The 26,318-nt window shown below is 39.6% G+C and overlaps 1 protein-coding gene across 1 annotated transcript; it reads right to left on the reverse strand.

The window, feature by feature from the left end:
- Positions 1–849: 849 nt before the first annotated feature.
- Positions 850–22,376, reverse strand: LOC125486903 (probable G-protein coupled receptor 139). The gene is made up of 4 exons (XM_048616451.1): positions 22,307–22,376; positions 18,738–19,597; positions 5,667–5,722; positions 850–1,210 (listed from the first exon to the last, which is right to left on the reverse strand). The coding sequence occupies exons 1-4, from the start codon at positions 22,374–22,376 to the stop codon at positions 850–852; spliced, it is 1,347 nt and encodes a 448-aa protein (XP_048472408.1).
- Between the last annotated feature and the right edge of the window lie 3,942 nt (positions 22,377–26,318).

Consider the following 26,318-nt stretch of genomic DNA (forward strand, 5'->3'; position numbering starts at 1 on the left):
TGAAAACATCATACGACTGGTGTGAGTAGAGTGTCATATGATAAGCCTCTGTCGGTGGCCAAGAGTGTTAGACGGTGAATAAAAAGTCAACAGCTGAATAACAAGAGAAGAGATTACCCATAATCGGATTGTATGAGGCAGAGAAATAATTAATTAAAAAAGTTAAAATAAGGTGGTGCTGGAGATAAATTAAATGACTGGAATAACATGATCGGTGTAAGAGTCACACGTTGAGTGTCTAACCAAACTAATAAGTAATTCAAAACACTGCAAAGTAATTAAGGTAGAGATGTCATAATAATTTACCAATGTGATGCTGTCAAAACAGGACAGTAAGGAATATTTTACTTTGTAGCGCGACATGATCACAAGATCATGATTGAGGCCACCTTCATTCATATGGATCTTGGCTTACAGTCTCTACTCAGCGATTCTGTGTTCTGGTGTATCTCAATATCCACCCTTGTGGACGCTTACCAAAAGAGCGGAAGCTGAATTCCCTTGTCACTGAAGTGTTCCCCGACTAGGGGTGAACATTCCTGCCTGGCAATTGTTGCACAGTGTCCATTTATCTGTTGATGTAGTGTCTGCATAGTCTCACCAATATATTATGCCTCCAGGCATCTTGTCTGCAGCATATATGATAGATAACATTGGCTGACTCACATGAATATCTGCCGTGTACATGGTGAATGGTGTTCCCACGTGTGATGGTAGTATCCATGTCGATGGTCTGACATGTCTTGCAGAGGTTGCCAAGGCAGGATTATGTAGTGTTTTGGTTAATGTTGTCCTAAAGGCTGGGTAGTTTTCTGGGTAGTGAACAACGGGTTGTTTAAGGTTTGGCAGTTATTTGAATTCGAGAAGTTCAGGCACAGCAAAGATCTTGGCGAGATTCTCATCATTGTCGATGACGTGTTGAAGGCTATGAAGAACATGGCATAGTTTCTCTGCTCCAGGGAAATACTGAGTGACAAAGGGTACTCTATCAGTCATATCCTGTGTCTGTCTTCTAAGGAGATCGTTGTGGCTTTTCATTGTGGCATGTCGGAACTGATAATCCATGGGTTGAACATCGTATCCCATTCTTATGAGGGAGCCTTTCAAAACCTTTAAGTGTCTGTCACGTTTCTCCTCATCTGAGCAGGTCCTGTGTATGTGCTGGGCATGTCCATAGGGGATAGCTTCTTTAATATATTGAGGGTGGAAGCTAGAGAAGTGCAGCATCATGAGATTATAGTGGGTTTGCAATATAGTGAGGTACTGAGGTGTCCGTCTTGGGTGGAAATACCTGTGTCTAAGAATGAGACTGATTCTGAAGGGTAGTCCATGGTAAGTCTGACGGTGGGATGAAACTTGTTGAATGTTGCTATGTGGTTGTTTCATTGATTCTTCACCACAAGTCCAAAAGGAAGAATTTATCATCAATGAATCTGTTGTATAGTGTTGTTCGGAGATCCTGCACAGCAAAGAGGTCTTCCTCAAACTTGTGCATAAAAGCATTGGCATACTGGGGTGCAAATTTGGCCCCTATGTTTGTTCCTGTGTATGGATGAAGAACTGTTTTTTGAAGGTGAAGACATTGTGGTCAGAGATGAAGCGGATGATTTGTAGAATGGCATCTGGAAATCGGAAATTGTTGGTATTGAGTACTGAGGTTGCTGCAGCAATGCCATCGTCGTGGGGGTGTTGGTGTAGAATGCGAAAACGCCCATTGTGATGAAGAATGTTCCTAGTTAGACTCATCAGTGGGTGCTCAGTTTCCACAAGAAATTTGCAGCATCCGCAACAGAAGACGGGGGTTCCTTGTACAATGGGTTTCAAGATGCCCTCGGAATAGCCAGAAAGCTTCTCACACAGGGTCCCATTGCCTGATCTGATGGATGTCTAGGTGTGTTGGCTCAGCCAATGCAGTCTATCTCATACACTGCAGGCAAGGATGCCCCAAGACAATGCAGATGCTACAACAATGGATGAATGAACACAGTGCAACAGTCTCCAGACAGGAATGTTCCCTCCTCATCAGGGAAGACATCAGCTGTTAAGGGATCTTCAGGTAAACGGCCTCCAAGGCAGAATTCGAGATACACAACACAGAATCGCTGAGCAAAGACTGATAGCCAAGTTCCATACCCATAAACATGGCTTCAACCGTGATTTTGGGTTCATGTCGCACTACATGTGACCCCCCACAATTTTCAGTATCTGTAAAATTGTCCTTGCTGTCCAGTTTTGACTGCATCAACATGATAAGTTATTATAACCTCTCTACCTTAATTAGTCTGCACAGTTTCAATTTACTTGTTATTTGGTTAGACCCTCAGATTGCGACTCTTATGCCTATCATGTTATTTTTAATTTTTTTTGTAATCATGTCTCTGTCTTAATCGGATTATAGGTCATCATTTCTCCTGCTATTCAGCTGTTGACACTTTACTCACACTTTCTGCAACTCTTGATCACCTGCAGAGACCACTTCAGTATGTCGCCACTTCATACACCATTGGAATGATCTTTTGATCTCTCCACTATTCTGTGCCTGTGTGCATCCCTCCGCTTCGCCTGACGAAGGAGCAGCGCTGCAAAAGATTTTGATTTCAAATAAACCTGTTTCTCTATAACCTGGCGTCGTGTCACTTCTGCCTTTGTTCACCTCACTCCAACACCGGCACCTCCACATTCCGTGCTCTGAGTGTTTGAGCAGGGGATGAATGTCTGTGTGTATCTAATAGTGTGACCATCAGTATTTCTGCGTTTCCATGCAGGCATGATCGCCAGTGAGTGCATGCTTCTGAACGTCAGTCAATAATCCCATAACAGATCTCAAAACTCTAACCATTTATAAAACCCAGTTTTACCGCACCAGTAAAATTCACAAAACATTTAAACTCACGTACACGGACAAACAGCGAGCACAATTAACCACTTGCAATCACATAGTTAATACTGACAGACTTTCACCATCTCACAGACTCTGAAAGCATTACAGTCTCACACTAACTAAATTAAATCCTAACATATTATTCCAGTTATTTAATTTGTCTCCAGCACCACTTTGTCTTTTTTTTGTTGCCTCGCTTAGTCGAATGAGACGTCATCCCTTCTCTTGTTATTCAGCTGTTGACACTTTACTCACCGTGTAACACTCTTGGTCACCTGCAGAGACTTATTTTATGACACTCCATTCAAACCAGTTGTATGATCTTTTGATCTCCCTGCCCTTGATCTGTGCCTATAAACTTTGTGTCTGTGTGCACTTCTCCCTCACTGCACCCAATGCAGGAGCTTCACTCCGAAAGCTTGTGATTTCAATAAACCTGCTGGACTATAACCTGGTGTAGTGACTTCTGACAATTCCTGATCACCAGTCGAACAATTGCTGCTTGAATTAGAAAACTAATTATGTTATTCCGCTTATGTAGAAGTGTATGCATTGTTTAATTAGACTATGAGCGAGTCAAGGGTCGCTTAAACACATTCAGCAATTTGTGTCTGAATTTCTGCTTGCGACGCTGCATAAATAAATGTGATAACAAAGTGTAGAGCTGGAGAAACAGAGCAGGCCAAGCAGCATCAGAGGAGTAGGAAAGCTGACGTTTCGGGTCGGCAACTGCATCTGCAGTTCTTACTATCTCGCATAAATAAATGTGTTTGTGCAAGCACTCAAGCACCTCAGCGCATATCCGGACTGGTTTACAATGGTGAAGGGCTCGTTTTAACTCGTTTCTAAAAAAAAAGGATTTCTATAAAATTAACAGATATAAAACATGTAAAAGTTACCAACCATAAAGACATAAAACTACCAGATATAACAAGAAATAAAATGATTGATTTCTTTCTCCTTTCCAACTCTGGATTAGTTTGACTTTCAAGTTTTTTTTCGTTGGAGCCCCCTCCTCGATTTATTGGCCAGTACAATATGTCTGATTGTCAGAGCGCTGAACAAAACTATCAACAGAAACGGTGCAAAGGGTGTGAAAATTGTTTCACCCAACCAAAATGCTCTCCATATGGGCAAAATGTAGAAGTTCTGGTCTACATTGCAAGGCCATGCCAGATTGTCAATTATTTCCCGAGGTTCGTATACAAAGTAGACGGCAGTATTCTCTAAAATGCTTTCACAACACGCCACAGCTGTCTTCTCCGTGCAATATTTTGTTCGTAAATTTTAATAGCAAATAGCCACAAACCTACCAAAAGTGAAAGCCATCTTTAACCAATCAATGGAAATGAAAAGCAAAGTCAGATTGAGGCTACAAATTGGAGTACAGCTAAGGAATGTTTATGGGAAATACGAATCTTTAATTTGATAATGACTTAAAATATGAGGTCCATCAAATCACCCACCGCCATGACCAATAGGTAGTAGCCTGATACATTTGAAAAGTCCACGCTTTCAATTGGACAGAATGAAGACTGTCACCACATTAGGTGAAAATAAACCAAACTTAAGTACGAGGCCTTCCTCAGGGGATAATCAGTTAATAGTTCATTGTCTTGAATTGCACGGACATGTCCATTTTTACCGAAAGTGAAATTCTCCCAAACGACGAAACTTAGCAATAATAAACATGATGAGTATATGCATTATATTGCAACAAATTTGCCACAAAACCCTAAACGCTATGTAAATATAAACACAATTACTGTCTGTAACTATATGTCAGTGTTCCGTAGTTTATTCATAAGTACACTAAAATTCCTTGTCAATGAAATGAATTCGCTGCCTCTTATATCACTACTGGCTTTATTTATCTTGTCAGCACATAAATATGTCAAACGTCACAAATTGAATCCATATATAACAACAGAGAAATGCTTCATGCAACAGCTCATACCACTTTGATAGTACATTCAGAAACATGTTCTGACACATTAGCTTTCACTTCATGATTTGATGGAAGCCTGGCTGATTATCATTAAATGTAAAACATCATAACATTTATCTCATATTCATGACAGGTTGGTAATCTCTCTAAGTCACCTTAATCAATTAAACTTTTCTCACTGGACTGTAAAATATCCGAAATTACTTTTTTTTTTAAAATATCCTTGTTCTGCAAATTGTTCTGAATAATTCACAACTGCAGGGAGGGAGGATTGAGCTTAGTTATTTTATGATAATTATCTTGTTTTAATTTGTAATATCCATTTTTCCTCTGCACTTCATTCTGCAGAAACTATCAAAGCTATTGTCAACACCATGCTCGTAGTTCAGAAGAAAGTGTGGGGCATATTATTTAGACTATTTTAATTGCGTCAAGAAAACAAATTATGCAGAAGACTGCAGTCATTATCAGCCAGACACGAAACATCAACCATGGTACTTTGTTGCCATATGTAGAATAGGACATCTTGCCATTACCTAAGGTATTAACAGAACCATGACAATTATTATTCCTATTGGAAGTAAGAAAAGAGTATTTGTTTTTTAATTTTGGTCACTTTTGACTTATTGATTTCTTTGAGGGGTGTCATGTACAGCTTGGAAAATTCGTTTTCTGTTCCATGTGTCCTCAGCTCCGGTGATCAGAACGTCTGGTAGTACGATGCCAGTAACTTCCCTAGAAATCACCACTTTAGAAGGAATAAGAAGTATGATTCTGAAACTGGAATTGATTATTATCATAGCTTGACTCATTACACTCTCAAAACACAGAACTCACGCTGACTCACGCATGAAGAAACCAAATTGCTTCAAGTAGTTTACTCTCTCACCAACCTGTAGCATTAACAAAAAGTGAATATAACATAAACCACCCTTCAACATAATTTAGGAACGCAACAGAAAGCACCCAACCCGTGGTAGATTGCAAACATCCTTATTTTTGGCACTCTCCAAACTTGATCACAGGAATCCTGACGGCGTAGCCAGCAGCCAAGTAAAAGAAAATGATTGTTATAACGTTTAAGCAAGCAACATTGAGGCAACATCAGAATACAGATGATAGAGAAAGCGAATGAAAGTAGTGCACAGGTAAGTATCATGAATTATCACAAATTGTCGTTGTTGGACAAATTCTGATGAAGGGTCTAGGCCCGAAACGTCAGCTTCTCTGCTCCTATGATGCTGCTTGGCCTGTTGTGTTCATCCAGCCCTGCACCTTGTTGTTGGACAAATTATGTCCGGTTTCCATCACTTTTGTTGGTTAAAAAAAAAAAGTTGGCCGATCCCTAATTGTCTTTTTTGTTCAAGGCAGTCGTTTTTTGTCAAGTGAACGTAAGAATCTTAACAACACGCAGGTGGAAAGTATACAGAATAAAATGGTTTCATTGCTGAAATGGGACCTTACTTGGTAAAAACCATGGTCGCATACTAAGAAAGGTGGTAATACATTAACGTGCGACTGGCAGATCACGAATATTTCTCCTGCATTTAAAAGAACTCGAGACAAAATTCCATTTTTCATTTTTTAAGAAATCTTCAGAAATTATTTTAAGTGTTATTAGTTCGGTTATCTAATCCAATAACAAAAAAGCTGCGAGATGTTCCTAAAAAACTAAAGCATTCTCAGATCCATGCCGAAGTTAGACAGTCAGAGAACACTGTTTCTGGTTGAGTCGTTATTTTAGCAATGTGGTGCACACTTAGAACCCATTCAGAAATTTAGTTATTGGCGTTAATCAAACTTTGTGAAAACCCACATTTTAATCAATGCAAATTAATAACATAATAATCCCAACAGCCACAAAACAAATGCAATGAAATATCACTGATTAATTAAGGAGTAGGATCTGACCAGGAACACCAATTATTGCAAGAATAGGATAACAAATATTTTCGATTTGAATGATCAGCAGCAGGTCCATTTTCTGACTAAAGCAAAGTGTGCAGTTTGTGTTACACACACGTAACACCTCTGTCTCTAGAGTAAGAGCTTACTTATACACTCAAACAACTCATAAACATTGCATAATTTCTGACGCAATTTAATTATTTTGATATTCAGAGAAATGTAGGTCGTATCTACTGCCACTTACGGGACACATTTTGCAAATCATACTTGTTTCGTGATTTTGGTTTAAATCATGTTATTCTTTGATTCTCCCCTGAAAATTCCGTAATTCCTGATAATACAGTCATATTTTTGACCTCTATATATGTGCAGAAGTTCCAAAACTCTATAACAGTGATAATGCTGAAGATTTTTACAGTGACGAAGTCTCACTTATGGTCAAATGTACTTTTTTCTTAGTGAATAGGGATTTGTAATTCTTATTTTCATCAAGAATTCTAAATGTTTTCCTTAATTCCTGATATGGAAAGTATTCACAAAAGTGTTCAGCTGCACCAGCAATGCAATAATTTTAATTTAGTCATCAATTCAAATCTCATTGACTGGTTCCTCTAAGTTTTTCTTTATACATTCATGACCCTGAAATTTCATTCACCTCCAAATAATCGTTATGCAACACTTAATTGTATATATGTGCGTGATTAGATAAACTTGAAAAAAAATTGGTAAAACGCCTATAACTGTTGTCTGTCATCTTATTTGGAAATAACTAACAGGTGCATTCATGAATCCCTGAATATTAATCCTGGTTCAGAGGGAACGTCACCGGACCTGAAATGTTAACACTGATTTCTTTTCACAGGTGCTGCCAGACCTGCTGAGCCTTTCCAGCAACTTTTCTTTTTGTTTGGAGTGTCAAATCGAGTGAACTGGCCATAATTTTATTTCATTCCTTTGTTTATGCATGCACATTAAAAATATGCACACTCATGCACTCATTCGTATGTATACCCATGTGCACATGCATGTAAATTAACAGATATACACACGCATATAGAGAAGGATACCTGAAAAAAAGAATGAATTGGTTAGGACTTTTTAGGCCTTTTTATGTAGATGGTTCTACATGGAATGGAGCAGTGCTGAATCTAACTCCAGAGAATGAAGCTAACCAGGTGTTCAAGGTCAAATTGGAGGAGCACTACTGATAGTGGCTACAACGTGATGCAGTTCAGTTCGTTCTGGAAGATGTGAAAATGTTTTGGTTTGGGGTAAGGCAGATTTATAGAAGAAGGGCAGAATCTGGCCGAAACAGTCTGTGAACAATTCTTTGAGGTTATGTCTACAGCTGAACCATGGAAAACATTTAAAAAAGTACAGTGAGTACAGGACCAAAATGTTCACTTTAGGCGTTGAATGGAGGAGTAACAAGCAGAGAACCATGAATGAATAAGAATATTCAGGACTGGACAAAAATGAAAACATGATTTAAACCAAAATCACGAAACAAGTATGATTTGCAAAATGTGTCCCATAAGTGGCAGTAGATACGACCTACATTTCTCTGAATATCAAAATAATTAAATTGCGTCAGAAATTATGCAATGTTTATGAGTTGTTTGAGTGTATAAGTAAGCTCTTACTCTAGAGACAGAGGTGTTACGTGTGTGTAACACAAACTGCACACTTTGCTTTAGTCAGAAAATGGACATGTAACAAGTATAAGGAAGCAGAACAGTGGAGCCGTAAAGTGGTGCAGGAGGTGAAGGAGCAAACTCACAAAAGCCGTTACAAGAGTATTGAAGATGCATGAGAAATGCTTGCTGCCACGATTAGGGAGAATTCCAAGATATTATGTCAGTATATCAAGAGGAAGAGAATATCCAGGGCAAGAGTGGTACCCATTTGTCATCAAGGAGATAATCTGTGCATGAATCCAGAGGACGTTGGTAGAATACTGTGTGAGCCCTTAAAAGCCATCTTTACTTGGGACAAGGAGGATACAATTAAAAAATTTGAGAAGACGGATTGTACCGTTCTTGACCATATTAATATAAGAAATAAGGACATATTGAAGGGTTTAGTAGATTTAAAAGTGTATGAAACCCCAGTTCTGGAAGAAGTGTATCTCAAACTGCAGGGGGAGAAGAGGGAACAAGTTACAGAGGCCCTGAGACATATCTTCCTATCATCTTGCCACAGAGAAGGTGCCAGAAAACTGGAGGACAGCTGAAGTAGCTCTACTTTTCAAGAAGAGTGGTAGAGCCAGACAAGGGAAGTATAAACCAATGAGTCTAAAACTGGTGGCAGTGAATCTATTAGAGGAAATAATAAAGGAGAAAATTAATCTCCATTTAGAAACGCAAGCTTTGATCAGAGAAAGTGAGCGTGGTTTTGTCAGAGACAGGTCATTCGAAAAAAATCTAGTCGAATTTTCCAAGGAGGTGACAAAGCGTGTAGGTAGGGTACAACAGTTGTTTTGTTCGTATGGATATAAGGCACTTGACAATATCTCACATGGGAATCTGATGAAGAAGGTAAAAGCTCATGGGATCCAGGATAAGGTGACAAGATGGATCCAAAATTGGCTTAGGAGACAGAAGGTGGTGTGTCACTGGAGCCTGGTGTGCTGTCGCATACCACGGGATCAGTGCCAAGATAACACAGTGTGGAGGTGGAGGAACACGGTAGGCCAGGCAGCATCAGAGGAGCAGGAAAGTTCTCGGTTCGGGTCTGGAAATCATTTCTGAAAATTTTTTATCTCAATGTACATTGGCCATTCTGACTATCACAGGGATCAGTACTGTTGTCTGTGATATTCATAAATTACTTAGATGGGAATGTGAGATGAATGTTCAGTATTATTTCTTGGAAGACAATAAATTGGCCAGTTGGTTGACAGTGAGGACAAAGATTATTAGGTGACAGGGATATTTAAACGCATTGGTGAGATGGACAAACCAGTGATAGCTGAAATGCAGCCTTGTTAAACAAGCTTTCAAAGAGGGAACAAGACAAAGAATTGCTCAATGAATGGTAAGACACTACGAAGCTTGGAGGAATAGAGGGATTTGGGTGCCTGTTCACAGATTCCTGAAGGTACCAGGACAGGTTAATGGACCATAGCTAATAAAGCATATGGGAAGCTGTTTTTAACAATGCTGGTATCGATTATAAGAGTAGGGAGGTCATGTTGGAACTGTACATTCTTCCGTTAGGCCACCATTTCAGTGCAGTGTGCGTTCTGGTAACCAAACATTGGAAAGCAGGTTACAGACAAAAAATAATGCAGATGTTAGAATGTTGACTTCTGCTTTCCTCCAGATAAAACTTCCAACTGGACACCCTCCAGACCAGAGGATTCAACGCTGAGTTCTCCAATTTCAACTAACCATCGCACCCATCCCCCAGCTCCATTTCCAGCCCCACCTCCTCCATTCCACCTGCTGACCCACCCTTCCAGCTAACAACCGGATTCATCCGTCCCATCAACCAACCAGGTCAGACTTACTACCAGTGTCCACCTGTCACCACCATTCCACCACACCGCTCCCCCCTTCCCTCCGCCCTTTATATGCAGCTCCCCCTAACCTCACATCTAGTCCTGAAGAAGGGTCATACCCAAAACGCTGACTTATCCTTTCCTCCAGATAATTGTCTATATTCGAACACATGCGAATGGAGTGAGTGCAAAGCAGTCTTGACTTTGCTGCCTGGTTGGAGAATTTCAGCCTCAAAGAGAGGTTTGATAAGTTTGTTTTGTTTTCTTGAAAGTTGAAGAAGGAATCTGTCACGACTCTATAATTCCGTGACTGGAGGTTAGAAGCATGAGGCGGGATCACATAAAAACCTATAGCAGAGGAAAAGGACTAGAGATGCTCCACACAGGATGAATGTCCCACATCACTGGGGACTACAGAACCAGGGTTTACATACGAAGGATATGGTGCAGTCCATATAGTAGAGTGATGGGGAGAAATTTATTCACTCAGATAATGGTGCACTTGACGAATTCTCTGCAACTGAAAGTAGTTGAGGCCAAAGCATTGAATGTTTTTGAAGAAAACGTTTGATAGAGGTCTTAGGGCTAAAAGTATCAAAGGCTATGGAGAGAAAGAGGGATCAGAGCACACAAAGATGACACATGATCATATTGAACAGGAAAGCAAGCTCCAAGGGCTGAATCACCCACTATTTCTTCTATGCCTATGTTTCTATATGTCCAAATATCACAGACAGAAGCACACAACATTAGCATGAAACACCCCGATCTCGTCACTTTGCTTGTATTTCTAGTTCACAGTTCAAGCTCGAATTTTCTTTCCTTTACTTGTGACTAGTACTAGAGAAATACAAGACAGCTATTGTATTTGGGTTCATTGCAGGTTCCAAAGAATTACTGACAGGGTCCTTTAGAAATTGCATTCCACAACAGTGAATATGTAGCTGGAAACATAAACTTTAAAAATGGAAACTTTTTTTGCCAACTTGCCACAAGGTTATACACTTCTGTGTCAGAGAGAAGCAGAACTGGGCATTTAATGAACGAGCTGGTAGTGCTACGAAGTTAAATGCAGAGAGACGTTTCCTGAAAGTGAGTAGAAACTGCGAAGAACTGAAGATGACCTCTGAATGGCATGCATCTGTGGTTCGTCAGGTAGCAGTAACTTTGAGTTGCACTCTGACAACCTGAAGTACAGATCACCAAAACAAAAACTCAGAATATAACAACACTTTCTCCTCATAAAGATAATTTCCATCACTCACTTGTGCTTAGTGGGTTATGGATGAAACATGAAGATATCAAGTTCTTAAAGATGTTTTCAAAAAGTTCAAGCATAACCCTTTTCATCAAACCAAACAGCCTGTTCTCACAAGCAAAGACATGATTTGCAACATCTGACAGTGAAAGGTCAAGGTGGCAGCTAACAGTGCGAGTGGGAAGGCCTTCAGGCTGTGGTAGCAACGTAATCTAGTTGGGACCAACAGAGGAAGCGATTGTAGTGGAGTCATGTGGAGGTAGGATGGGTTTTCAGCCTTTGGGTGCGGTAGAGGGAGGTCTGGGGGCAAATAAAGACAGGATGACGAGAATCCTTAGTGAGTTGCTTCAAGCTGCAATGAGTCACCTTCCAGAGGATGACGTCGCAGAGTCTGGTGTGTGTGTAATGGTCTGAGGGGAATATGTTAGATGTGTGCATTCATACCTTTTCCTCAGTAACTATTTTAGCCATCTACATCAGAATCATCACTGGAATAGAGTTTCAATTCTGACCGTTGGAGGATTAACAGCAGTGATGAAATACACCGTGAAAAACATCAATTTCCCAGCAATTCCTTTGAAGGGTTCTATGATGGAATATTATGCAGGGTCCCCTTTGTCAATTTGTCTGCCCAGTGGAAAGCTGCCAATGCAATTTCTATGTTATAGTTATAGAGTCTTGCAGCATGGAAACAGACCAACCAGCCCACTCGTCCATGCTGACCAGTTTTCATAAACTGAATTGGACCTATTTAACTTGGCTTGACCCATATTACAGCAAAGCCAGTCTGTTGAGAGTGCGTCAACATCACCATACTTCCAGTGGACCACAAGTTACTCGCTGACTATGAAGAGACTGGTGACAAAATTAATCGAACTATCAACATGGATTTTCATAATGGCAATGAAGAAAATTAAACAGTGTATTTTATTTCAAAGCACCAAACATCAACCATTCCAAAAGAAGGTTAACTGACCATTGGCAGATTTATTAGCTGATATACAGGGTTTGACAGGAATAACACACTAAGATGGAAGTATTTTCTTGATGGTAACATTGTTTTATTAGAAATTCGTGAATGGACGCATCCTGCACATGAAATGCAATTTCAACCAGTCTTAATGTTTTGAAGACCATGTACCTGGCTTGAATATTGCTAATGTAGTGGAAATTATCTGTCTGGATGCCTATGAATTTTTACATGTTTTAAGACAGCAGACTAGAAATGCCATGTTTCCAAACTCAGTAAAATTTGGTCATTGCTTGCCCTCTACTTAGGTCATCAAAATGTAATCTGTCTGTCATGCCCATTGATAGTACAGTAGAAAACCAGTGAGAATTAATTACACTGGACATTTCAAGAAGATAGGTAATGTCGGGTAGGTGGTATTGTCACTCTGAAACCCCTTGAGTGACGGCACTGACCGCCCCACAGCTGTTGATTGAATCATTGTATTCACATGATAAAACCCTGGGAATTTGTGTTAGCAATGGAATTCTAACTACATCATCCACATCAGGAAATCAATTTGGGGAGACTAGAAGGTGAATATTGTCTGATTTACGACGAAATAATCTACTTCACTTTACCATCTATTTCCAGAGAAAGACTATTTGCCCATTTTCAACAAATCAGATAACTGATCATGCTATCTCTTTGACACACTGCAATTCTCGCACAAACATCAGTCATATTGTTATCACAACATGGATCACGCCAACGGGACAGAAAGTCGGAGTAATCCCGCGTTTTCATTTGAGGTGACATGGACTATGGGTTATACATCTGATCCATTGTCACTGGAGCATCCAAATATTTCAGATATCATCACAGTTCCTGAGATCAATCAAAGTGCCAAAGGTTCTTCAGTTTCTCTGCTTGAGATGGAATCACTTAGGAATTCATTCAGAAACAGCAGAGACCTTAGAACACCTGTTGTCTTACTGCTTTAACAGCTCGGTTGCTTGAAGATCTGAACATAGGAGCTAAATATCCGAGGATAGACAACTTATTACAAAGAGAGGCAGGTTAGGTACAAGGGGTGTTGCCTTTTTAGTAAGCACGGAAATTAAACTAATAGGAAGAAAAGACATAGATGATGTAGAATCTGTGTGGGTGGAGCTGAGGAGCAGCAAAGGTAAAATAAAAAACATAATGAGTGTTATGTACAGGCCTCCAAACAGTAGTCAAGTTGTAGTGCTCAAGATACACCAGTAGATAGAAAAGGCATATAAGAAAGACAAGGTGATCATGGGAGATTTCAATATACAGGTAGACTGAGAAAGTCACTTTGGTACTTGATCCCAAGAAAAGGAATTTATGGAATGTCTACGAGTTGGCTTTTTGAAACAACTTGTGTTGGAGCCCACTAGGGAGCAGGCAATCCTGGATTTAGTGATGATCAATGAGGCAGGTTTGAAGAAGAACCCATAAGAGGCGTAGACCATAATATGATAGAATTTACTCTGCAATTTGAGAGGGAGAAGCTGAAATCAGATGTAACGATATTACAGTTGAATGAAGGTAACTGCAGAGGCATGAAGGGGGAAGCTGACCAGAATAACTGGGCGAGGAGCCTTGCAGGAAAGGCAATGGAACAGCAATAGCAGGAGTTTCAGGGAGTAATTCAGGAGCCACAGCATAAATTCATCTCCAGGAAAAAAGGAGCATGCTAAATAGAGGATGAAGCAACCATGGCTAACAAGGGAGTCAGGGACAGCATAAAAGCAAAAGAGGAAGCATATAATGTGGTGAAGAGCAGTGGGAGAGCACATGATTGGTAAGCATACAAAGCAATGGAGGACAACTAAAAATAAATAAGGAGGGAGAAGATCAAAAATTAGGGTAAACTGGTCAGTAATACAAACGATGATTGCAAGAGTTTATTTAGATATAGAAAGGGTGAAAGAGAGGCAAATATGGATATTGGACCACTGGAAAATGATGCAGGAGTAGTAATGAGGAGCAATGAAATGGCAGAGGAACTGACAAAGTACTTTGTGTCAGTCTTTGCAGGGCATGGCACAAGTAACATCCCAAAAATTCAAGAGAGGAGGGTGCAGGGGTGACAATTGTGTCCTTCACCAAAGAAAAGGTGCTGGAACAACTGAAAGGTCTGACAGCGTATAGATCACCTGGACCAGATGGACTACACCCAAAAGTTCTGAAAAAGATAAATGAATAGATAGTGGAGGCGTTAGTGGCATCTCATAATTTTATAGATATCTATCAAGTCTTCCCTCAGCCTATGCTGCTCAAGAGAAAACAACCTGAGTTTTTCTACCTTCTCCTTTATAGCTCATACCCTCTGATCCAAGCAGCATCTTAGTAAACATCTTCTGCACCCTCTCTAAAGTATCTACACACTTCTTGTAATACCATAGAATAGAATCCCTACAGTGTGGAAACAGGCTCTTTGGCCCAACAAGTCTACACTGACCCACAGAGCATCCCACCCAGTCCCATTCCCCTATAAACCCACCTAATCTACACATCTCTGAACACTATTGGCAATTTAGCATGGCCAATTCACCTAGCCTGTACATGTTTGGACTGTGGAAGGAAACCAGAGCAACCCCACACAGACACAGGGAGAATGTACAAACGCCACTCAGACAGTCGCCCAAGGGTGGAATACTAACCACTGAGCCACTTTGCCACGCTGCACCAGAACTGAAAGCAATACTCTACATGTGGCTTAAACAAAGTCTTATAAAGCTACAACATGACATCCTAACCGTTGTACTCAATTCCCCGACCAATAACGGCAAGCATGCGTACACTTTCTTTATGGCCTTATCTATTTGCATGGTTACTTTCAGGGAGCTACGGACTTGAACCTGAAGATCCTTCTGTGCATCAGTGTTCCTCAGGCATCTGGCACTTACTGTATATTTGATCTCCCAAAGTGCAGCACCTCACACTTACCGGGATTAAATTCCATCTGCCATTTCTCCACCCACATCTGCAACTGACCCATATACTGCTGTACCTTTTGACAAAATTCTGGACTACCCACAATTCCACTGATTGGTTTATCGTCTGCACACTTATGAACTGACCCATCTACATTTCCATCTCAGTCATTGTTATATATTACAAAAAGCAGAAGTCCCAGTACAAATTCTGACTAGTCATGGAACTCCAACCTGAAAAGCATCCATCCACCAATACCGTCTGTCTTCAATGGGCAAGCCAATTCTGAATCCACGTTTCTACATCACCACAGATCCCATGCATCTTCTGGATGAGCCTACCATGAAGAACCCTGTCGAAAGACTTACTAAAATCCATGTAAACAACATCTACTGCCCTAACCTCATTGATCACCTTTGTCACCTCCTCAAAAAATTTAGTCAAGTTAGTAAAACATGGCATGCCCTGCACACGGCCATGCTGACTGTCTCTAGTTAGACCATGCTTTTTCCAAATGTCTGTCAATCCTATTCCTAAGAATTCTCTCCAATGGCTTCCCAACCACCGATGTGAGACTCACTGGTCTGTTCTTTCCTGGATTATCCCTATTTACGTTCTTGAACAGAGGAACAATCTTAGCTACTCGCCAGTTCTCATGAACCTCTCCAATGGCTAGCAATAATTCAATGGTGAAGGCCTCAGCAATCTCCTCTTTTGCCTCGCTCAGTTACCCGGGATAGATACCATTGGGCCCTAAGGATTTATTCACCTTAATATTCTTCAAGTGACCCAACACCACTTCCAATAGAAGGAGGACTCAAGGGCACAGCCTTACAGTAAAGGGAAGATATTTTAAACGGAGATGAGGAGAAACTTCTTACGCCAGAGAGTGGAATTCATTGTCACAGAAGGCTGTGGAAGCCAAGTCATTGAGTATATTTCAGACAGAGATAGATAACCTTTTGATAGTCAAGGGGATCAAAGGTTGCAGGGAGAAAGTGGGAGAATAAGGTTGAGAAACCTATCGGTTATGATTGAATAATGGAGCAGACTTAATGGGTTGAATGGCCTAATTTCTGATCCTATGCCTTATGGTTTTACAGTGTATCCACAAGGACTGGGGAGAATCAATTTGCCAGCTAACATACACAGTTCAACAGCAAATGCAGTCCAATCGAAGCATGTTAGAGGCTAGACAGCAGGCAAACTAAATCAGCTTTCTGATTCCTGGATTTACAAACAATAAAAATTAAAATATTGAATGACCTTCAAAATCACCAAATTGTTCCCATTCTGACTTTACAAATAACAGATATCAGACACCAAATTTATACATCAAAAAAACTTAACAGTTTGTTTTTAATATCATAACTTAAGCAGAAAATTGATAAATGACAAAGCAATCTACTTAAAGTCAGAGATTCAGAGAGGAATACGTGTGAAAGCAGGCCCTTCAGCCCAAACTGCTGACATGGTGTTCACTCAGCTAGTTCCAATTGCCTGCATTTTGTCCATATCCCTCTAAACCCTTCCCATCCATACCTATCTAAATTTTTTTAAATGTTGCTATTGTACCTGCCTCAACCACTTTCTCCAGCAGCTCATTCCATATATGCAGCACTTTCTGCATGAAGAAGTTGTCCCTCAGGTCCAATTTATATCTTTCCCTTCTCACCTTAAACCTATGCCCTCCAGTTTTCAATTCCCCATCTCTGGGGGATAAAAAGACGATATGCATTCATCCTATTTATGCCCCTCATGACTTTATACACATCAGTTAGGCCACCCATCATTCTCCCAGGTTCCAAGGAATAAAGTCATATCCTGGCCAACCTCTCCCTATACCTCAGGCCTATTAATTCCTCACATCAACTTAATATCTATGGTCCTTGTCCAATCTTCTTTAAACACTACACCCATTCTCTCATACACACTTGTGCACATGCACTCACTCACATAGAGACAGACAAGCAAAGTTAAGTTATTGATTGAAAGAAAAATAAAGAACTGCAATTTTCCAGTTCAGCGGTTTCACAATGGCTCCTAGGCCCTTCAGGAATCCTTGAACAATGTGTTGTATTCTAGGTGCATACAATTAAATATTGCTTGAATTCCGAAGTCACTGGTTTATGCAAGTAACTTCTGCAAACTACCGTAAATTCTTACTTGATGTCTTATATGTTGGGGTTCTTCTCTCAATACCTTAGCAATTTTTAAGAAGTATAAAAGTAGAGAGAATGAAATGCAAAGCATCTCCAATCCAGCGGCTCGCAACGCCCTCCTGCTTATACCCAAGACCCATATCAAATATGTTTAACGTATGTTTTTTCTTTGTTTTTCAACGTTTTCTGTGATTATCTCGCTAGTGTCATTCTATCTTTGTTTAACAAATTAAACATCAAACCAGTACAGTCGTTGAGCATAACATATTTTGGTGACAAAGCGCCTGCTGCGATCTCAGAACAATAACTAACCTGTAATCAATTTCGTTTCAGCGAACAATATCAATTTATTTGTTCTTTTGCAAACAGAAGACGTCAAGCAGCTATTAGTAGTTTAATTCTCGGCTTCGGTCCACAGTTCCAAACCAACAATGAGAAAAATAAAGTAATGACGTTTTTTATCATATTGTATGTATAGTTCATATATTTTATACATAATCTGACATTCGTGATGCATTCGGGTGGGATACTTCAGAACATTTAGTTAAACAATGCGTCAACATTAAAAACCTGACCTCGAGTTACATTTTCATGCCCAATCGATCCATGCATTTGGTTTCAGTTGTACAGTAATCCTAGCGATCCTTGACCATCTCAGACTGGCCTGCTGAGCATTCATAACTTTAAGAATTGTTCCCTTTGCCATCACACCTTGACTTTCCAGGGCGAACCAAGCATCTGGACATCTTAGGTAATATCCATGGATAATTTCTGATGCATTTTTCTTTCTGTTTACTAACACAGTTGTGAAGTGCTGTGTTAATAAATTGAAGATGAAAGTGCTAGAATATGCCGTTTTATCTTTCTTACAATAATGGAAAGTGGTTGATCAGATTTCAAATATCTTCAACATTACGGTATTTATACCTTAAAATGGATGTTAGGAAATGAGGGAGGAACAAGAATGCTTTTTTTTTTATCCGTTTCCGTTCCATCTCAAAGATTTAATGTAAAATGAGTAAAACTGAGCACTGCTCATTTTGTTTATGTCTGTGTAAGTTGAACAAATTCTATTCTATTCGGATAGATCAATTTTAATTCTGGAAAGCCATATAAATCATTTGACTACGCCAATGATACAAGTAAAGGGATATCTAACTACATGCATTAGCTCATCTCTAAATTGTCTCTGGGAAGCTGCATAAATAAAAGTGTTTGTACAAGAACTCAAACATCTGAGCATATATCCAGATTGTTCTGCAATGGTGGCAGGATCATCGTAACTAGCTTCTAAAAATTGAGCGTTTATGAAATGGACACTTATGAAAAAGATGAAATTCACCATCCACAAAAGTATGAAAGTGCCTGATATAACTAATAATAAAATAATGGATTTCCTTCTGACCTTTATCTCTGGATCAGAATGATTTTCAGAGCACTTGTTACTTCGTAGTCCAATCCTTATTCGATTGGCAACTAAAATATGTCTGATGGTCAAGGCATTAAACAGCAGGATCAAAATAAATGGTAAAAATGGTGTTAATATAGTATCAAGCCAAAAATGTACTATAAACATAGTTAAGGTGTAGAAGCTTGGTTTCGTATAACATGACCATGGTATGTTGTCAATTATTTCCCGAGGTTCATAAATAAAATAAGTTGGAATATTTTGCAAGATGCCAAATAAACAGATCACTGCTAATACCACATTACAACATTTCTTGGTGCAATATTTCATTCGTAATGTTTGATGACAAATGGCAATGAATCGATCAAAGCTGAAAGCTACAGTGAACCATACAGATAAATCAATTGAAACAAACAACAGGACGAGATTGAGACTACAAATTGGAGTGTAGTTAAGGAACGAATGTGAAAAGTAAGCATCATTAATTTCATACAGAATCACTTCGAATATCAGGACCATTAAATCAGCAATTGCCATAGCCAGCAGGTAATGGGTGATACATTTTGTGAGACCGCACCTTCCACGTAAGAGAATGAGGATTGTCACCAAGTTAGCTGGGGAAAGATGGAAGTAAATTACAATGTGCATTTCCTCAGATAGATTACCAATCCTATTTGAAACTTTTTACTGATGAAGAAGATGCAGACAACTATATAGCTTTAAATTGAGGGGTGATAGATATAGGACAGATGTCAGAGGTAGGTTCTTTACTCAGAGAGTAGTAAGGGCATGGAATGCCCTGCCTGCAAAAGTAGTGGACTCGCCAACTTTAAGGGCATCTAAATGGTCATTGGATAAACATATGGATGATAATGGAATAGTTTAGGTTAGATGGGTTTCAGATTGGTTTTACAGGTCGGCGCAACATCGAGGGCTGAAGGGCCTATACTGCACTGTAATGTTCTATGTTCTATGATCACAGCAGTATTCATTGAATAATTCATCATTAGTCTTGAGAAAATAATAATGATCTGACATCATGAACCAATGCTGTTAACTTTTGTGTTAGAACACCCACAATTGCTTTTGGGAAGGGAGATGGTGTTTTGAAGGATAGACTATGCCAGGAAGTGAAACAAACCCAGATTTAGGTGACTTGCTGTTTGGAGGGACTCTTACAGGTATTTAATATTTTGGTGACTTGTTATAGTTATCATTCTACATGGTAGTTATCATAGGCTAGTAACATTCTGTTGAAGGATACATATTGTTTTGTTGCTGCATTTCTTGTAGATAGCACACATTGCCTTTGCTGTTTTCATTGGTCGGAAGGCAATGCATGCTGATGATGGAATATTGGGCATGCACAAAACATAGTGACTTGAATTTACACTTCTGATTGTGCATTGTAGATGATGCTACAGTCATAGGGAAGCTAAAATATCGATTACGGCCACATAATGCTTAGCCGCAGAACGTACACAGCAAGAGGACATGCGTAGATGATCTAGGTTATGTTTTGTTCAATGGTATCCCCCAGTTCGAGGATAGCAAAATATGTAACAATGGCAATGTGATTGAATATCAAAGTGCTACTATTAATTCATTTCTTGTTGTATTTGCCCTTGCCTGTCACTTGTGTGGCACGAAGGTTGTTTGACAATTATTGTGTCAGTTGAAGGAAGCAGATGAATTTTCCTATCAAGAGTACAGATTATAATGTTAATATGAGGGGCTAAAATGATATCTCAGCTATAATGTAATTTCTAAAAAAATTGCGTTCTAGCACTGGACTGGATTTCATCTATGGCTGACTGGCGTTGTTTATTTATACCCTATACATTAAATTGGCAACCGAGAAGTTGTATATGACCGAGGCCAAGAGACTATTTAATACATCGCGATTATTAATCAAATTTGTCATTACTGCTGTCACTCAAATGCAAATATTTTAAGATGCATTCGCAATGTTTTCACTAACACAGGGAATTCAGATGGTCAGATGGACAACTAAATATAAAGTTTTCAAGTCTTGTTTGTGTAAACACGAGGAGGATAGACTTTTCTGAGACTTCCCAAATTGCTATTTAGTTTGTATTAACACCTAGCTTAAACAATTGGAACTGAATTTACAGGAGGGTGAACAGACCTTGGAATGGATGCCATCCTTGAGATTTCTTTCTGTTGATTGATGCTGAGACTTGCACAGGTAACCCATGCTAACTGGTTGTACAAAAATTCCTCCAGATATATTGCAAGTTGTGTATTTCGATTGATTTGTAATAAAAGTATCACATAAAGAATAATTATTCTCTGACATGGAACCAACTAGATACATTAAATTGGAATTCCATGTGATTGAATGTAGAAATATCTGTTGTTATACGTAATTCCATCGTGTAAGCATTGTAGTACAATTCATTATTGCCCGGTGTTATGTTGATATGTAAGTGAAGTTCCCATTGTTTAAAATTACAGGAGACCAGAAGTAATGGGACGTGTTTTTGCTCACTTCCACTATTTTTATTGTTAACTTGATGAGACAGGTTGTCTTCAATGTAATGCAATGTAATCAGCCAGTTACCGATTACGAATATTAATTCCATTGACATGGAACTATTTTTAGAAACCAGATGGCGATAGTGAAATGACAGACCATGTTGTGAAAACACTACTACACTTACATTGTTCCCTAATTTGATTCCAACCTGTAGGTTGTGAAGAAAACAAATCTAGGCCAGTCTTCAGTTAGAGCCCATATTCAGCAAGAACTTCAATTGCATCACGTAACTCTACCAGATGTCAGCTGGGTTTCTCTTTGATGTTAAAGCAAAAGTTTATCAAACAAGAGATATAATGTTAAGGCAGCTGCAATGCAGCAGAAGTATTAGCATTGTGTCCACAATCTGGAGATGAGCTCATACTGCCAGCTGTGAGGAACCAGGAGGAACCCAATAGTGGGAGGGAGAAAATTTGTCTATCTTGTAATAGTATAATAAAAAAATAAGATTTCTACCATAATTTCCTAATAATAATGTAGAAGAATATCCTTCATGCTTCAAATATGTGCACTAACTTTCGGAAATTTGATGGACAGCGTAAATTGTATTTCTTCTCGTGCGATTAGATAAACATTGAATTAGAACCAACAAGCAGTGGACCTATGCTTGGAAATAGTTAAAGATTAAATTATAATTTGTAAGTCAAGCACATCAGAATATAAAAATACAATCATAAATCCAAGAGAAGGAATGTCAAACAGTGAAAATATTCACCTTGAATAGTAACTGATTAAACAAATTCACAGAGTAAATTATTCTTACCAGGAACACCAACGATTGCAAGGATGGGATAGTAAATGTTTTCTATCTGTATGATTACTGGTTGACTCATATTCAGACGAGATTGATATTGTTTCTCTGTGCAAGCAACATTTCTAATTGAAAGTAACTGCCACATTTATATCAGAGGAAACCCTCAAGTGACATCGAGAATTACAAAATAATTGAATTAGTTACAGGCAGATAAACAAAGAAGTTATCAGAAGTCATAATTACTGCTAGCTATCAAGAATACTTTGCAATGATGTTACATGTTGAAATAATAAGGAGAAAAAAATTTATGCTACTCAAACATTGCAAGCAGTGTGATTCTGCATCTCCATTCATATAATTATGGTGCAAGATTCCTGAATTTGCTTTTGTGGCGCCATGTATAAAAAACAAAAGATGTGAATTTGTTTTTTTGTTTTGCAGTGCATTCATTCATTATGTTTGACTTTAAATGAAGCATCAGATCTATTTCATCCAATACGTAATATTTATAATTTAAAAATGTGATGGTGGGTACGTAGATGTTGTATGCATATCGATGTACATTTGGGTAACATAAGCAGAGACCTGCAGATAATCAGTCCAACAGATGAGCAGAAATATTATGCTTCTGAACATCCGAATAAAATGTGTTTCACAGTAGAAACGAGGCTTCATCAGTTAAGTTGTCATTTAATTTTCATTCCACCAATACTCTTAACAGCATGCATTGTGGAAATTTGACTGAGTTGTTGCTTGTTTCCAGCATTAGTGACAATGTTAACGTAAAGAACTCATGGTCCATTTAGACATATGTACACGTGTTGATGTATTTAGCACAATATACATGTGTTTTCATTTTGCATTTTAATATTCTCTTCCATCGTAAATAAGCAGAAATGACAAAATTTGCTAATTTAGTCAGAAAATATTGTGATGTCCCAAAAAGTTCAAACATGAAAACGATAGATTTGGCATCTCTAATTTGGAACGCGTTTTCAAATCCTTAATTGGAACGTATAGGTATCAAAAACAAGGCCTCAGAATCCTTGAAGATTGGTAACATCCCATGTTGTTCACTGACTTCATTAATTATTAAGATACATCATAGAATGACAGTATAAAAACCGAAAGACCTGCAGATGCTGTAAATCAGGAACAAAAACAAAGTTGCTGGAAAAGCTCAGCAGGTCTGGCAGCATCTGTGAAGGAAAAAACAGAGTTAACGTTTCGTGTCCAGTGACACTTCCTCAGAACTGATGGTGGATGGGAAAACGTCAGTTTATATGCAGAAAATGGAGAGGTGGGTGGGGTAGGGAGCAAACGATAGGATAGAACCCAAAGGGGAGAATGACAGTTGGACAGACAAAAGAGTTGCTAACGATCAGGCTGGGAGGGTGAATAGTTGTTAATAGGGACTGTTAGTGACTAACAACAGTGGGTGTGTAATGGCAGACTATGTGGTAACAAGGCCTAGTGTGTGGAGTAGGGGGCTGGGACATGGGACAGTTTAGGCCTGAAAATTATTGAACTCAATATTGTAGCTGTGGGAGTCAGTGGGTTTGTAGTGGATATTAGTGGCCAGTCTATCCCCAGAAATGGAAAGAGAAATGTCTAGCAAGGGAAGGGAGGAGTCAGTGATAGAATTTCTATCTACTGACTCCGGCAGCTGCCTGGACTATACATCCTCACATCCCACTTACTGTAAAGACTCCATCTTGTTCTCTCAGTTCCTCCATCTCCGTCGCATATGTTCAGATGAGACCAACTTCGACACGGGAGCCTCCGAAATGTCCACCTTCTTCCTCAACCGAGAATTCCCCAGATCCATTGTCGACAGGGCCCTTGACCGGGTTCGACCCATCTCCCACACTTCCGCCATCACCCCTTCTCTTCCCTCCCGCAATAGTGATATGGTTCCCCTTGTCCTTACCTACCATCCCACCAGCATCCACAACCAGAGGATCATCAGAAGCCATTTCTGCCACCTCCAGCGAGACGCCACCACCATACACATATTCTCCTCCCCTCTCTTGTCCACCTTCCGCAGGGACTGTTCCCTCCGGGACACCCTGGTCCACAATTCCTTCACTCCCACCACCTCCCCACAGGCCTGTAACTGGCAAAATGCAACAGCTGCCCATTTACCTCCTCCCTCCCCAGTATCCAAGGGCCCAAACATACCTTCCAGATGAAGCAACACTTCACCTGCACTTCCCAGAATCTAGTCTACTGCGTTGGCTGCTCACAGTGTGGTCTTCTCTACATTGGGGAAACGAAGCGTAGACTTGGCAACCGCTTTGCAGAACATCTGCGTTCTGCTCGCAGAAAAGACCCTGAACTACCTGTTGCCTGCCACTTCACTGCACCACCATGCTCCCTGGCCAATATCTCTGTCTCTGGCTTGCTTCGTGCTCCAGCGAAGCCCGGCGCAAGCTGGAGGAACAACATCTCATTTTCCACTTGGGGACCCTAAAGACCCTTCCAGACTCAATATTGAGTTCAATAATTTTAGGGCCTAAACTCTCCCATGTCCCAGCCCCCTACCCCACACGCCGGGCCTTGTTACCACATAGCCTGCCATTACACACCCCCTGTTGTTAGTCACTAACGGTCCCCATTAACAATGATTCACCCTCCCAGCCTGATCGTTACAACTCCTTTGTCTGTCCAACTGTCTTTCTCTCCCTTTGGGCTCTATCCTATCGTTTACTCCCTACCCCACCCACCTCTCCATTTTCTGCATATAATCTGATGTTTTCCCAGCCACCGTCAGTTCTGAGGAAGGGTCACTGGACCTGAAATGTTAACTCATTTATTTTCCTTCACAGATGCTGCCAGACCTGCTGAGCTTTTCCAGCAACTTTGTTTTTGTTATAGATTCACTGCATCACTGAGAGCAATCCATCCATGGACTTCATGTAGGTTCAAAGTGCATGAATCATTTCAGAACCATTTCCTTATTTAAGCCCATAGCTCTGCAAATTTACTTTCTTCACGTCTTTACCTAACATTCATCTAATTGAAGCAATTCAGTGACTCACCATCAAACAATTTATAGGCACAAATATCAGATTACCACAATCTGTGTAAAGCATTCATTTGCACATTTCTCCTCGCAATGTTTTCCTCACACGATGTAGTATGTCTGTAACCCATATTGTTTGTGGGATCAAATAATGGAAATCACTTTTCCTTGCATTCACTCGTTAACATAAAGATGTCTGTCAAATCTCAGGACAATTTCTATTTTACTGGTGCAAAATAATCAGCATGTACAAATTTGATCTTGCTATTACTTTATCAGTACCTTATAGAAGAGTGAAAGTAGGGATGGTTACATAGAAAAAGTTTCAAACCTGCTCTGAACTTTAAGGAATAGAATCAAGTTCTTGTCATTTCCACATATTTTGAAAAGTTTGACACATGATCTCTTTCCAAGCAGAAGGATCTTACAGTATGGATGACAATTTCTTCGCACTGGAGATAGTGTGCTGATCCACGTGGCTATTTGCTCCACGCCGACATATTTGGTGCTGTGGCTGACATAAATTTGCATGTGTCAATTTGTTGGTGCCTCTGGAGGTTATTGCCTCTTTATTTTCTTAACTATTTGTTGTATCTTTTGAAGAAACGTGTTTTGGAGGATGCTACCATGATCCTTTCCAGTATTTGACAAAATCTGATCTACCTTAAGTCTGCCTATCTGCACTATCCCCATAAATGTCTAACTCCCTTAGTAGCTACAAAAATCTGTTGTCTCTGTTTTGAACTTTCACAATTCTCAGTGGTAGAAAATTCCAAGATGCAAACTCTTTTTGGCAAATTTCTTCTCATTGTATCCTAAATTACTGACTTATTGTGAGATTCTCATATTATACTCTAAATGCCCCAGCCAAGGAAAATGATTTCTTTGCTTCAATCATGCCCAACCCTGCAAGAATTTTCTGTTTCCGTTAGACTTCTTCTCATTTAATTCTTCTAACTTTCAAGGAATGTAAGTCTACTCATTCTCTCATGGAAA

This window comes from Rhincodon typus, chromosome 35 (genome assembly GCF_021869965.1).
Source record: "Rhincodon typus isolate 14 chromosome 35, sRhiTyp1.1, whole genome shotgun sequence".
In the NCBI taxonomy this organism is placed as follows: domain Eukaryota; kingdom Metazoa; phylum Chordata; class Chondrichthyes; order Orectolobiformes; family Rhincodontidae; genus Rhincodon; species Rhincodon typus.